This window comes from Phalacrocorax carbo, chromosome Z, assembly GCF_963921805.1.
Source record: "Phalacrocorax carbo chromosome Z, bPhaCar2.1, whole genome shotgun sequence".
NCBI classification, from domain to species: domain Eukaryota; kingdom Metazoa; phylum Chordata; class Aves; order Suliformes; family Phalacrocoracidae; genus Phalacrocorax; species Phalacrocorax carbo.
Window position 1 is genome coordinate 12,766,875 of NC_087548.1, and position 15,945 is coordinate 12,782,819.

The 15,945-nt window shown below is 43.4% G+C and overlaps 1 protein-coding gene across 3 annotated transcripts in view; it reads left to right on the forward strand.

The window, feature by feature from the left end:
* The window catches only part of UNC13B (unc-13 homolog B), a 219,221-nt gene that overhangs the window by 140,591 nt on the left and 62,685 nt on the right, over positions 1-15,945 (forward strand). For all 3 annotated transcript variants that reach the window (XM_064439130.1, XM_064439128.1, XM_064439129.1), the window contains 3 exons: positions 5,154-5,381; positions 5,692-5,833; positions 14,981-15,150. In XM_064439130.1, the coding sequence (XP_064295200.1) occupies positions 5,154-5,381; positions 5,692-5,833; positions 14,981-15,150 (540 nt within the window). The remainder of the gene's footprint in view (positions 1-5,153; positions 5,382-5,691; positions 5,834-14,980; positions 15,151-15,945) is intronic.

The window sequence follows — 15,945 nt, forward strand, 5'->3', positions numbered from 1 at the left end:
TCAACGTTTATACTAAGTCAAGGACTTTATCCCCTACAAAGGAAAAGGAAGTAAGCGGAGCAAGAGGCCCCCTTGGCTCAACCATGACCTCCTGGGTCTACTCAAATCCAAAAGGGAAGCACACCAGAAATGGAGAAGTGGAGGATTATCCACTGAGAACTACGAGGGCATAGCCAGAGAGTGCAGAGACGCAGTCAGAAAAGCAAAAGCCCAATTTGAATTGAAACTGGCTGTAGACATAAAAAATAACAAGAAAGGGTTCTTCAGACATGTCAACCACAAGCAGAAAAAGAAGGAAAACATAGGCCCACTGTTAAACAGAAAAGGAGAATCAATCACAAATGATGCAGAAAAGGCAGAGGTCCTCAACACCTTCTTCACCTTGGTCTTTACCAGCACTGTAGGGTCCCAGGCTTTGGGAACAAAATTGCCAATTGAACCAAACACCAACCCACCATCGGTGACGGAAGAGTTAGTATATGAACTACTACAGGAGCCTGACCCCCACAAATCAATGCGCCCTGACGCCATCCACCCGAGGGTGTTGAGAGAGCTGGCTGACATCATTGCAAGGCCACTCTCCATAATCTTTGAGAAGTCATGGAGAATGGGGGATGTCCCAGAGGACTGGAAGAAGGCAAATGTTACCCCTATCTACAAGAAGGGCTTGAGGGAGGATCCGGGTAACTATAGGCCCATCAGCCTTACTTCAATCCCTGGGAAAGTTATGGAACGAATCCTCCTGGGGGCCATCACAAGTCAATTGAAGCACGTGATTGGGAAAAGCCAACACGGATTCACTAATGGCAGATTGTCCTTGACAAACCTGGTGGCCTTCTATGACAAAGTGACTTTCCTGGTTGACATGGGGCAGGCGGTGGACGTTGTCTACCTGGACTTCTCCAAGGCCTTTGATACGGTCCCCCATAGTCTCCTCCTGGAGAAATTGATGCGTTATGGCCTAGACAAGTGGTCTGTGCAGTGGGTGGGGAACAGGCTGACAGGCCGCACCCAAAGAGTGGTGGTAAATAGCTCCTTTTCCAAGTGGCAACCTGTCACTAGTGGAGTCCCCCAGGGATCGATGTTGGGCCCAATGTTATTCAATATCTTTATAAGTGATCTGGATAACAGCATCAAGTGTAGCTTGATGAAGTTTGCTGATGACACCAAGTTGAGTGGGGAAGTAGACACTCCAGAAGGGAGACCTGCTCTGCAGGGAGATCTGCATAGGCTGGAAGAGTGGGCCAGCAAGAACCTTATGAAGTTCAGCAAGGATAAGTGTGTAAGGTCTTGCACCTGGGAAAACATAATCCGTGAGTGCAGCACAGACTGGGATCCCCCTGGCTGGAGAGCAGCTCTATGGAAAGGGACCTGGGGGTCCTGGCGGACAGAAAGCTCAACATGAGTGAACAGTGTGCTGCTGCGGCCAAGAAGGCCAACAGGAGGCTGGGTTGCATCAAAAAGGGCATCACCAGCAGAGAGATAGAAGTCATTATCCCGCTCTACTCAGCGCTTGTCAGGCCACACCTGGAGTACTGTGTCCAGTTCTGGTCCCCACTAGGCAAAAAGGATGTGGACGGGCTGGAAGGGGCCCAGAGAAGGGCCACCAAGATGATCAGAGGACTGGGGAGCTGCCATACGAGGATAGGCTGGGAGAGCTGGGTTTGTTCAGCCTTGAGAAAAGGAGGCTTAGAAGGGATCTCATCACCATGTACCAGTACTTAAGGGGCAGCTACAAAGAAGATGGAGACTCCCCTTTTACAAGGAGTCACATGGAGAGGGCAAGGGGGAATGGACACAAATTACTCTTGGGGAGATTCTGACGGGACACCAGAGGGAAAATTTTCACAGTGAGGACAGTCACCCATTGGAATAATCTCCCCAGGGAAGTGGTTGACTCGGCCACATTGGACACCTTCAAGAGTCGTCTGGACAGGGTGCTGGGCCATCTTGTTTAGACTCTGCTCTTCCCAGAAAGGTTGGACTAGATGATTCCTGAGGTCCCTTCCAACCTGGGATTCTGTGATTCTGTGACTTTTCAGCTTCCTATACTCTGCCAGTGAGGAGGTACACAAGAAGCTGGCAGGAAGCACAGCCGGGACTGCTGACCCAAACTGGGCCAAATCCCATACCATATTATGTCATGCCCAGCATATTAAACTGGGGGAGTTGGCCGGGGGCAGGAGTCACTGCTCGGGGACAGGCTGGGCATCGGTCGGCAGGTGGTGAGCGGTTGCGCCACTTGTTTTTCCTGAGTTTTGTTCCCCTCCCTCTCTTTATTGCTTGTCTTTTCATTACATCATGATTATTATTATTACTACTACTACTACTACTATTATTATTATATTTTATTTCAATTATTGAACTGTTCTTAACCCAAAAGTTTTCTCACTGTTACCCTTCCGATTCTCTCCCCCTTCCCACGAGGGGGATGCAAGTTAGTGACTGTGTGGTGTTGACTTGCCAGCTGGGATTAAACCGTGACAATTGGCTTGAACATCCTGCAGCCCAGGATGCTAGGGACTGCTGCTACCCTTGCAGAGGGACAAATGCACCGAGCAAGGTGTCTAGAGGTGGTGGGGATGTTAAATATGTTTTCAACTAGAATTCTACCATTCGTCCAAGTTTTTATTCTAAAGCATCATTTGATGCTCTTGGAGTGCTTGCATTAAAGCAATGATACAGACCGTGCCACCCCAGAACTGTGGTAACTCTTGTCCCATCTCAGTGATGAACAGTGAGAAATTAAGATTTGCAAGCTGCCTGGCTAGTAATTTATTTAGAAAATGATTCTGAAATAGAGCAGTCTGCTCATGCACAACATGAACTCTTAATGTTTGAATTTGATTCTTAATTTCCTTAAAGTCAGAAAGGGCAGGGTTGGTTTCCTGGATCACTACAGATTTCAGAATTCCAGCTAGGAAAGGTAAATTGTTCAGTTTGGCCTTTGCTGATTTCCCACTAATTTCTGTATCTCTGCATAGAGTGTATAGAGTCCACCTTCATCCCCAGAAGACCTAGTTCTGTTAAAGCTGAATGGCACTTCTTATCTGAAGTTCAAAGTATAGCCCCTGGTATCATTTTGGTTTCACACTCCTTTAATAAATGTTGGGTCTACAGCTGGATGATTGCCTGATACAAGGCATCACTTTGGGTGGTGCTAGTTCTTCATCACCAGTGAGTAGAGACAGCAGGGACTCTGTAATTAATTCCAGTATTTTTAATTCATTTCATCTTAAGCCAACAATAGGAAACTCTGGGGCAGATACATTTTATTGTACTAAATGAGATACTGAACATCAAGCCTCTAACAAGGAAAATGAAAAAAGTAATTACCAGGTAATGCAGAGGTATGGCTTGTTTTATACCCAGGTCTTTAATAGCATGCCTTGGTATGCAGTGTCCTTAATGCACTTCTGAAACTTCAGTGGTCACAGCCTGTTCCAAACTGTGTTTTTATTATTTTTGGTTTGGACGGTGGAAGTTATAATTGAGTTTTGTTTCTTTATTGAAGTGAATTTAGTAACGGTGAAAGGTGTTAGACAGAACGCCTTAGAAATTAATGTCTTCAGGCAGCATTAGTCACTGAGCACCCTGTCGAGCCTGCTAACAAGGTTGCCTGTTACATTGTACTGCTGGGGGTCCTTTATGTGTGTGTGTGTTCATAGAACTTTATTCATATTTGGTGACTGCCTGCTAAAACTGTTTCATATGCAAAAGTGTAATGCCTTACGTTAAAGGTTCTCCAGATACCATATTTGCCCAGTTGTTCCAGAAGAAAACAGTTTTATGTATCTTTGTGACTGTGGCTCCCTTTGCACACACTTGCACCTGCTTTAATTAATATTTTTAAGGTAATTTAATATTGGTGAACATCTGGATGAAGATCACTTTTCTAGGACAAAGCTTACTTTAATTAATCACTCCAAGAAAAACTAAAGAAAACCCAAACAAACAAACAAAAATAACCCACACAAACAAACAGAACCATATTAAACTAAACAGAAATATTATGACTGAATGTGTTCACAGGACTTTTGTACTGGTTTAAATTGATCAGATTTAAGATCAGAACTGGAAATTGCTGCAGGCTGCATGTAGAGCACAGTGCAATTTTGAGTTTCCAGCTTTTTGTTTCACACCCTGGTTTGTCTACCCTGTTAGCTCATGTCAGTGCTTTCATTAACGCGTGCCTCACGTTTGACACAATAGTCACTGGATGAATTTTGGCAGCAAACATGACTGTCTAAATTGAGTATGGAGTAGTTGGTTGTGGGAGCATTCTTATCTCATAATTACATGAACTTCTATATTTTGTAACGGCTATGCAAGTGACTAGAGGCCTCTCTTTTTCCAGATACATTTAAATACCTATGTAGTACAGACCCTATGTCTGGCCTTTGTGTTTCCAGCTGCTAGATACCATACTAGTGCCCTATGTCTATGATGGCCCAAGTTTTTAACTCCTGATTTTACCACCTTATAGGTATTTGTTATAGTTACTATGCCTGTGTGATTCTAAGAATGGATTATTTGAGTTGTCTCCTTACATACAGATAGAGTGGGATCCAGAGAGGCACTTTGGATACTTCCACCGTGATCCAAACAGGGTGGTTCCTGGCAGAAGAACGGGACACAGATTGTGCTGTGCTGAGTAAGGACTACTCCTGTGTAGTCAGTAGGGAATGCTGACCGTGTCAGCCCATCTGAACTTCTGCTCTTCTGTGGTGCAGAGGTGCATCACTGAGACAAGCTCATAGATACTGTTTGTAATGGAGGTCCAACCAGGGATTTATTTATTCAAAGCAAGGTGATGAGAGGAGGGGGCGTATCTGCTGTTATGAGTAAGGACCTCATTTCTGGGTCTTCCTCAGCTGCAGGTGTATTGAACTCAAGCCTGTTGTCAGGAGAGCAACCTGGTCCCAGGTTATAGAGGAGTCTGGCCGCACACTTTCCGTTGTACCCTCCCAGGTCCAAGTGGTCCAGGTTCTTCTTGTGTGTATGTTGAAATGGAGGGGTCTGACCGTATAAGTCAGTAGCAAGAGCCATCGTGGAGGGTAACTCATGGCTTTGATCCAGCTGTCCAGATTCAGTGAAACACGACTTTGTGTTTGTCTGTTTCTGATGAGCATTGTGTACTTTCTGGTGCACAGGAGCAGCAGAGAAGAGCTCAAAGCATGGAGCTGAAGACCGAACCCAGAATTTCATCATGGCCATGAAGGATCGCATGAAAATTCGGGAGCGGAACAAGCCCGAGATCTTTGACTTGATCAGAGATGTGTTCTGTGAGAGTAAAATGACACATGCTCAGCAGATGAAGACAGTGAAGCAGAGCGTGCTTGATGGCACCTCAAAATGGTCAGCAAAGATAACTATCACGGGTGAGTAAGGAAGGCATGGGTTCTCTTGGCCTGGCTTGGGAGCCTAAGGTAAGAGAGAGTTGGGGTGAAGCTAAAGAGAATGGAGAGGAAGGGCTTCTCCCTCCTGTGTCTCTTTCTGCTCAGTGTACAGGTAGCAGGTGGAGCTACTCCTACCCCAGGCACTGCAGTGCACCATGAGCTGAGGCTTATAAGAAAAGCTCTCATGCATGATATTCCTCTTTCTCTGGCCTCTTAGAGCTGCTGCTTCACACAGTGTGTGGACACATTGTCTTATTGCATGGTGGTGGTAACCCTTCTCTTTTCCTTCCAGTGCTGTGTGCTCAGGGTCTGCAGGCCAAAGACAAGACTGGGTCCAGCGATCCATATGTAACCGTTCAAGTCGGTAAAACGAAGAAGAGGACAAAAACAATTTTTGGGAATCTGAACCCTGTTTGGGAAGAGAAGTTTTACTTGTAAGTTCTCTTACAAGGACTCACCCCAATTTTGCCTGTTTGTACAATCTGTGCTTCAACAGCTACGTCTTCTCTGTCAGTATGCACTCCCACACCACCTGTAATGTATGATGGCTTCACTTCCACTCAGCGTTGTGTGCGTGCATTTAGCAGGTTGATGTGTTTAACAGTGTACATAGTGCACACCTGTCCATTTCATCTGTCTTACTTGTGTATATATAAATTGTCTGCTCTGCGAACACTTTTATATTGATGTTTCTAAAGAAAGCTAAAGAGAAAGGAAAATCTTTAACTCGGCAACTTTTGTTCCTGGCTAGTACACTTACTTTCAAAATTCTTTGTAATATAAGAGAGTAAAATTTGTATAAAAGAGTGAGCAGTCTTCCCATGACCTGTTGCTGTGACCTGCTACTGGTCTTTGACAAAGGTTAAAGGTAGTTAGTTGCTTGTCAGTTGTCTGTGACGCTACCAGTCTCCCCTTTTAATTCTGGAAAATCAATGTAACAATAACTTGAGGGATTATCTGCTTTCAAGATGAGCAATGTATCCATGTCTGAATTGAAAGCAAAGGCTGGAGGCACAATTCTTTAGATATCAACTGCTCTCAGAAGGCTGAAGAATGTATTATTCCATGCTGCTTTTATTGAATCGGTAAACAGTACCCCCAATTTATCATTGGACGTGTTATAAAACAAAATGGAGACATAAAATCCAGCAAGCGTTTTCTGAAGATTCTGGATGATCTCATGCAACCTCAAACATCTTTATTTCCTTTAATGTGTAAGCTCTTCCCTTGTCCCTTCTCTCCCTTTCCTTTTAATTTTTCTTCCCTGTTTTTTTCTGAACTGACTGGGGGGAGCTGCAAAGTAAAATTTGTTTGTGTTTTAAAATCAGGCTTATATCAGCCCACCTTTGTCTTTACACGGTACAAACAAAATTATTTTTAAAGTAGTTTTGAGCTACTCACTAACATCAGAAAAGTCTTGGTGCTATTTTGAGCAACCAAACCCTTGGCTTTATTCTTAGTTTAATCCAAGGTAACGTTACTGCTTGGTAAGTAGTAAGTATGCTTAGGTGCCATTTGGATAACTCTAGTCACAATAGGAGTAAGTCTGTGTGGGAGCCTTAAGGACCTTGATTTACCATGCCAAGTAGTTACCATGGTATTCGCAGTGTGTTCCCTTCTAATTTTAGGAGCTTCAACAAATACTGTGTTTAAAGATAGATAGCACAACGTGATAAATGTCACAGTTTTAACAGTGCCACTGTTCAGATTTTATCGCCATGTCTGTGATTCAGCAGATAATATGCTGTTAGGCATTAAAGTTGATGCTACTTTGTCTTGCCGGTGTATAGGTGGTTGTTTTAATTGCCATGGAATAGCAGGAGGAGGTGAACACAATGAGCACAGTGTCCAGATCAATGGCAGGAGAGCATTCAGTACTAGAATCAATGTGTTGTTTCATTAGTGGATGTCAAAGCTCACCTCATGCTGTGTGAGGAGAGAGTAATTTAGAAGTGTATGTAGCACTGGTCTTTTACATGCCCATCTTCCTTTTTTGCATTTATGGATCTTTTTTCAGCTTACAACTCTTAAAATTTATGAAATTTTCTGCCCCTATAATCAAATGGAAATTTAAATCAACATATGCATGCCAAAAATACCCATTACATACCAAGCTTTTTTAGAAGAGATTTTTAGGGCAATCAAGAGATTGTCAAATTTAAAGGGTTGTGGGGGGGTGTTTGTTTCTTAGAATGAAGTTAGTTTGTTACAGTGGTAGAAAGGTGTGCTGGTAGTCATTGAAAATCTACCTTGCAGTAGACGTGTGAAAAGTTTGGTGTTCAAAACACGATAAACATTTAAAGGGGTGCAAGATATGTGAGTAGAGAGAGGTCAGGTCAGTAACTAATGTGTCTTTTAGCAATTTTTGTTCCTTTTCTGTTTGGCTTGTTGGACAGACTTGTTTGTAGCTGGTGTTCATTAGGTGCCTAGTGTCTTTTATACAGCCATAATTCCAGTGTCTTTTCAAAGGTTGGATATAGAGTCAGAAATCGGTGCGCACTGGTCATTATGATTATAGCATTGTTATTGTAAGCGTGGCATGAATTGAGGTGGACTATGTAGAGCTAAGTGGTAAAATTCTTTCTACAGATTCAGTGAAGTTTATTGAAAGCAGCTTAAACAAGTTTTAAAGTTTTTTAAGGCTGCAGTACCCTATTTCAAATAGTTTTTCTGTGCTTATTTTTAGTGATGGATGGAAAAGTTTGTTAACTTAAATACCTTAAAGATTACTTTGTTCCTTTTCTATATATTTTCAGAACAAAATGTTGTGGTAGGCTTGACCCAATTTGGGAGTCCAGATTTGGAGTGGTATTTTAGAAAATATACTTCATGTTTCTACTATAAGTGCTATCTAGGTCACTACTAGCCTGTGTCACTGCAAGCATCTGCTTCAATTAATGACCGGTTCTTGGAGCGTATTCCTGTTGTCTGAGCAAGGGGTTGCAGGTTTCTTTGTATAGTTACATTTTTAGCTTTAGGAAACATGTTGTTATAGAGTTTTGTGTCTTTCATTCGAGTTTGAAGACCTATGACCTTTCTGCTCCGTTCAAAGTTCATAGGCTTAATGCAAAGTCGCTGCATGTATGGTGCTTGGCAGGAAGAAGCTTGATAGGGGATGCCAGCCATTGCTGCAATACAGAAATGTTTTTCTGTGAGCAAGGAAGCCTGCTTCCCTTGCTTTACATCCTGTTCCCCTTCTGCAGTAATCCCAGACCCCTTTCCTATAGCTATGATGAGCAGGCTTACAGGTAGCCTCCTTGCTTTGCCCTGCACGTTTCTCCTCTGTGCCCTCAACTCTCTTCCCTTGCCCCTGACCATGGCTGGGCAGACGGAAGCATGTGTCCTACCTCCAGCTGGTTTCAAGTTGTATGGATCAATTAGTTCATGAGAGCCAGGTGGCTACAGACTTTCCAGGGACAGCAGCTGGTATGGGCTTCTCTTCTCCATCTAGCTGTAATTTTTTCACAAAACTTATTGGAACATAGAAGCTTCCATAAAAAGTCTGCGTTACTCATTTCCTTAGGCCACAGCCCAGTAATATTAGAGGGAAGACATTTTTGCACTATTCAATGCATTTAGAACAGGACATTAATTCTCCATTTAGGCATGTTTTAGACTGTCAGTAGAAAATACAGGCTTCCTATAATCTTTTCTGTAAAGGCTGAAGCTGAGCATCCACTTGAATGGGTTACAATGGCAGACAGTGTTTAGGTGAATAAGCTTTTGACCACAGGACAGTTTTAAAGGGAGAGCCCTGGGCTCCATTGGAGGCTGCTAGTCTGTACCTTTTTTTCAGGAAGCACCCCAGCCTTCAATGACCAAGAGCACTAGAAGTTACTGGATTCAAGCAAGACTTTGCCATACTTCTTGGCCTAGCCACAAAATGACTCGTTCATTTTACAGTAATATTCACTTGAAGTTGTATTGTCTGAGTACAGCTGTGTCTGAAGCTTTGAATGGTGGGTGTGAAATCATTGCCTGGAACAGATTACATTGTCACTGAACAGTTTGCAAGAGGCATGTTTATTCTTCTTCGCTGCAGAAGAGTAACTGAGTTAAAATAAATGCAGTGCCTCCTGCTAGCAGATAATCAATATTTTACTAGGGCATGCAGAGCCCCATATGATATACATTCCTGCTAATCCTTTGGGAATGGTGCTGTGGCATACTAACCACTGGGTTGTCATCCAAAAGCTTCTATTTGGCTCCTCAATTTTCCTTTCAGCTGCTGAGCCTCTGATCAAGCTCAGCACCTTTCAGTTATCTCTTTGGTCGTATGACTATACCAGACCTGGTTTTTAGACTTTCCCTTCTGAGACCACTGTGTGTATAAATGTCACTGTAACTCTGCACCCTCAGCCTCCCTTCAGTGCATGTCAGGGGCCACGCAGCTTGTCTTGCTTGCTTTATTTTACAGGTACTGCTGCTAAGGATTTTAGCTTTGTTCTCTTACCACTCCGATTTTTGCCTTCAGTGTTTTCTCCAGTGTCCTTTCTTCCCCCTAATAGAGGAGACTTGGCATTGTTTAAAAATCAACCTGTCCCGAGTAGTTTTCTGTCTTCCATTCCCATTGGAGTTGGCCACAACAGAGCTGCCAGGTGGACCTGGCCTTGTCAAGACACTTCATTTGAACCACATCCAAATCTTCCTGCTTTTTCAGCCAGACCATTTCCCAGAGGCAATTTTTTTTTTCTGCTCCCTCTGTGTATGTTGTTATAACTCTTTACTGGACTTTCTCGTACTGGTTGCTACAACTACTCCTTTCTCATTTTCCTGAAAATTGCTTTGCCTTTTTTTTTTTAAAGCTTTTTTTCCTCAGAAGCAAAACTTTCCTCCTGAAATGATCACAGGTCCTAATGTCCTGTTGTGTTGATCTGTTCTCTCCTGCCTCCTGCACTCCCATCCATTATTTCTGCAAGCAGCTGTGCACTTTCTTTCTCCACCATTGTACAAATCGTCCCCTGCACTGGACTGTGAAACTTTACAGGCCCTTCTTGAGAGCTGCATCTGCTGTGGTGCAGAAGGGAAACTGCTCATAGAATATGGCCATATAGATATTCACTAGAGTTTTGGAACCATATATATTTTTACTATCAAAGCACAACAAAACTACTTATTTCTCCGTCTGACTGACCTACTTTTAAATCTGCAAAACATTGTTGCTGCCGTTGCTCTCTCGCTTCCAGTGTTCATCCTTGCTACATCTAGTTGTTGCTTTTTGTCTTCATTAGCCTGTCAGCTTTACAAGGCAAGGGCTGTCTTGCTGTTCTGGGAGCTGCCAAGCACAAAGGAGTCCTGGCTGCAACTGGGGCCTCTGGTCTCTCCTGTTCTTCAGGCAGAAACTACAAGAAAACGACGTCTTTATGTAAAATGGGCATGTTGAGTGATAGGGTTGCACTGGTGTCCCACCTCTCTAGTCTCCACAGTGCATTTTAGAGATGCACAGTCTAGGTCTCAGTGCAGCATTAGTGGAATGAAACTGAAGGCTTGGTGTGTCCTGAAGGGTTAACGTGTTGATAGCACCTTTCTTGAGATGAGAAATTGATGAGAAATCCCTTCCTTTTCCATTTTATTATATTAACATTATTTTCATTATTATCATAATCATTATTATTATTATTATTATTTTATTGTAATCATTAAACTGTGCTTATCTCAACCCACAAGTTCTTTTGCTTGTCCAGTTCTCTTCCCCATCCCACAGGGGTGGGGGGAGCGAGGGAGCGGCTGCGTGGTGTTCAGTTGCCAGCTGAGGCTGAACCACGACAGGAAGAAAAGTTCATGCAATACAAATGGACCTTCAACCTTGTGGGTATTTACGAGGCTCTGTTTGTCTTCATAAGTGTAGGTCCAGCAATATGAGCTAATGGTGTTAGAAAGTTATAGGTTTTCAATTTGGCACTCTCCATGCTTTGAACGTGTGATTTTTACTGTGGATATAGATCATTTTGTGAACTGCTGGATACACAGTTTTATAGGTATACCTCTGTATCTTTTAAGGCAGGACTTTCTCAAACTTTAAGTATTGCCACAGCTTAACAAGGCTCATGACTTTGTCTTTAGTGTTCCTGTGGAGGTTAAGTAACAGTCCTGCAAATGTTGTTAGCATAAGCAGCAAATGATTAGCAAATTCAGTGCAAATGTCATTGGGTTTTTTGCTTCAAAGTACAAATCACTGGCACAAAAGTGGTGTTCTAGTCATTTTTAGATGCTTCTCCTTTTTCTCTCTCTCCACTTTTTGAAGGAGATGAAGCTCCATCCCAGACCTCTGACATCATCTGAGCCAATTTGGGCCAACTTTTACAGATGGGCAGAGGTCTCGGAACTAAGAATCACTTTCTACAATTTATTTGCGGAAGTTGGAGCTAGATTAGAAGGATACAAATTACTAACTTCATTGTGGGAGGCACTGTAATGTAAATTCACCAGCTGCCTGTTCTGTTTAGCCACCAATATACCACTTAGCGTGTGTGTGGGCATGCCACTATGTGTGCGGATCAGAATTAATTACAGCTTCGTGTGCTCGCGTGCTTCCCCTCAGCCTAGTTGCTAGCTGGGCATGGGAAGAGCCCAGAATATTGGCAGCACAGGGGACATGCGTGGGAACTGGTGATTTGGGGTCGGGTAAGGCCAAGGGGAACGTGGCAGAAGAAATGGAGGTAGAGAGTGGGTTAGAGAGCAAGTCAGCAGAATCAGGCTCAGCTGCTTCCACTGCTCCTGCAACCACTGGCTTCACGCAGAAAAACTTCATGGAAAAGAATTCACAATTTATTTGATTTTGTTTTCCTTAAAGGTTTGGTGTGCTGTTTCCTGAAAACATTAGCTTATTGGATAGCTTGAAGTGTAAAAGTAACTTCTTTATAAAAATGGCACCGCTGCAAACTTCAGGGCAATACGGATATAAAAGAAAGAGACAATTTCTGAGTCATGTACAAAGGGAACATGATTTACAGTCTCTTGCACTCTGAAATGGGCCTGAAAGTGTTCAGTAGTTTCTTCCTTGCAGTGGGGCTACAGAGTTTCTTCTCTCTTCGTCCACTTGGGGAAGTTGTGGGAGCTCAGCTGTGGGAGACGGGGTGGATGAATGTGTGCACACAGTGAAATCCAGCTTCACAAAAACGTAGCAAGAAGTGGGGCAGGCATCTTGAGAAATGTACTGGCCTCTGTATTAATGAAAGGGAAAGTTTCTATCAGCAGAGCTTGTTAGCCAGTCTTATGGAATTGTGATGCTGTCACAAATTGAAAGCTATTTCTCATTAGTTAGAAAGCCTGTTACCAGTTAACAAGCCCAAGTCCTCCAGCATTCATGGGTCTGTTTTGGGGTGCTCTCTGGAAGGTGAACTGGTGTTGACACAGCTGTCTTGCAGCAACAAAAGCAAGTACTGTGGTTCCTACAGACTTCGATGGTGATGTTTTAGGGGTAAGCCACCAGCCCAAGGCTTTCAGCTGCTGTGAGCAACTGATAAGGCTCACTCTCTGGCATGGGGGCAGCACAAGGAATAGGAATTGAGCAGTCTTTTAAAAACAACAGAGAAAGGTGTGGTAAAATAGAAGCTTCAGTCGCTCAGTAAATGCTACTGGAAAGTTTCCTGTAGCACTTAGCAGTGAGTTATACTGCTGTAGCCAAATGAAGGATGATAGCCAGCCACTCCAGGCGTGTGGGATGATGCATGTGATACTACCTAAGGTAGATTTAGATCTCAACAGTGAAAGTTTTCCTAAAGAAAAGAACAGTTTCTGACCATTGGTAGCAAAGAAACAAGATCAAAGTCATCCTAACAAAGAATTGGCATACCAGAAGATGAGGTCTGAAGAAGTCTGGAGCTAATTTGTCAGTGCTTTGTAAATGGCACTCTGTGCCAATCTGTAGTTTTAGGCACCCGTGTACTTCTGAACGCTGAGCCTCTACAGAACTGCACATCAGTGCACCATGTCAGGAAGAGAGGATTTCTTTTACATGCTTATGTTGTGTTGCTGGTAGATATGACAATGCACTCAGATAAAATTGAGAGCTACAAAGAGCAGCAGTCCAAGCGTTCCCTGCTTGTGAATGCTTGCTGCATGGTTTTGTTAAAGGAAGACATCCTTGCAGTAGGAAGAAATATTGAACCTTATTTCTTCTGAACTCTAAATACAGCTTCAACTGCACAGCAAAGGCAGGGAGCAGCAATGCTCTCTGCCCGCGATCAGAACTGCCTGGAATTGCCTCTAACTTTGTCCATATAATTCCCAGCTATTCCTCTGTGCTGGAAAAATTGGTAGGAGCTGAATGGACATCTATTAAGCAGTCCTGAATCATAGTAGTGGCAATAGGAGCCCAAATGATTTGTTGGTAGGGAGAATGCAAATACCAGTCACTGCCACCTCTTATTGACTGGGCTTAGCAGATCTCTTCTGACCCATTTCTTCCTCTCCCTGTTGCTTAGCAACAGATGCAGCATGTTAAAGTTAAAAAGGCTGGAAAACAGGCCTTCAGCAGAAGTTCCCTGTTTTCATAGGTTTTATTTCCTTGAGGGCAGACATTTGTAGTGGTTATGGTGAGTAATCACCCTTGTCATGGTCTCATATGAGCATTCAAATTGCTTTATTGTGTTGCATGCCCTGTAAAGGAGCAGAGCTCTTATAATAAGATTCTTCTACCCACTTCTGACATCCAGGAGCCTGTTTGTATCTACAAAAGGTATCTGAACACCTAAAAAGAGGGGGAGGCCGCAAAGTCTGCCTGTGCATTAAGCCGGAGGGTGCCAATTTAGCAAACAGTAGACTGCTTTTTTTTTTAATGGAAATGTCTTTACTGATCTGCCCAGGGCACAAAGTATCAGTCTGAACTGTGAATAATAGAATCAATTCTAGTAATTAAATACCGACTTTGTAACTGCTGTATCCCACCCTATCCTTCCACACACAGGCAGTGTTTGTACCATCTGATTGTAGTGTATTGTACATTAATACACTACTTCTTTGTGACTGTCTTGAAGTAAGAGTGCTACTTCCACCTGAGCTATTTATCTTTGATCAGCATGAAGGGTGTTTGTCACAGACCTTGACTGTGCTATCCTAGATACTGCACATGCATCAGCACAAGTACCCTTTAACACCCATAGCTGAACATAAGGTTATTGATGGGGAGGGCTATAAAAAACCAGTGAGATGCTGTTCAGCATTTTGGGGGTATGTACACCAAGTTTACCAGCCCACCAGGCTTTGGTGGGCTTCACAGCAAAAGCAACAACAGTGAAGAGAATTCCCAAGTTTAGGGGCTGCTGCAGAGACTGAGGACGAGCAGGGGAGTTGCAGCCCTTAGCAAGTCTGAAGTTGGTGGTTGCAGTCAGGGCAGGGCAGTCCTTCAGTATGCATCTAAAGTGCAGTATCTATCATGTCACAGGAGGGCTTAGAGTGCCCCAAGAAGTTGTTGTGTAGTTCCTGTCAGGCGCTCCACTTTTAAATAAATAGGCATTTGTTTACATTTTCTTTATGCATCCCTCTGCTTTTGGACAAGTGGGTCAAGAGGAACGTGAAGCATATAGCACATAAACGTTGGCTGCATTGTGTCCTCTTCATTATGTTTGTCTTGCTTGCAGTGAGTGCCATAATTCTTCTGACCGGATCAAGGTGCGTGTATGGGATGAAGATGATGACATCAAGTCTCGCGTCAAGCAGAGGTTGAAACGCGAGTCAGATGATTTCCTGGGGCAGACAATCATTGAAGTCCGTACTCTGAGTGGAGAAATGGATGTGTGGTACAACCTTGGTGAGCAGGGCTTTTGAATTGAAAACACGTCACTTGTTAGTCTGGGAACGTTTAAGAACACTTGGGTGCATCTGGGCAGTTTTCAAGAAAGAAAAAAAAAAGCAAAACCCTACTTAATTTCAAGGGGCATATGATGGTGCTGTGGAGCAGTTGCAAGACTTTGATCCCAGTTAAAATGACGAGCAGGAATATAACATGTCAGAAGGGTGATGGGTTTCCCCTGTCAGGCATTGGAAAGTACAATGGGTAAATTCTTGGGGCAGGGTTTGGATTCCACCCTGGAATGCTGGAGGCATGTTTCCTGCCCTGGGCCTGTTTTTGTGCCAACACAAGCATTTTACCAGTCTCTAAGACCTGCAAGTGCATGGCACTGGGCTGGGAACTTGTTGGGACCTTTCCAAGTGGCCAAAATAGAATGTTGTAGAAAGTACTGACAAGTAACCAGATGGTGCTGAGTTTACAGGCATAGTAATAATCCTAGGAGGTCCAGAATCTTGATAGGGACAACCAGCAATTCCCAGGAGGATAGGTCTATGGTAAAGTCAGGACCAAATTCCACATGAGCCAGCACTGTTCATAGATAAAGCATCTGTCCTTGGCGGTTCTAGTTCAGCTGACTGAATCCAAGTTCAGGGACCCTGTAGCACATTTGCTGTCAGAAGAACCTGCTTACAGTCATTCAAAGTTTTGAAAGAAAAAAGTCAAGTTTTCTCCGTGGTGACTCTGAACTTCCAGCAGTTTCTCTTCCAGTGTTTTTGCCCTAAGATGGCTGTGCTCTGATCGTGAAAAATGCAT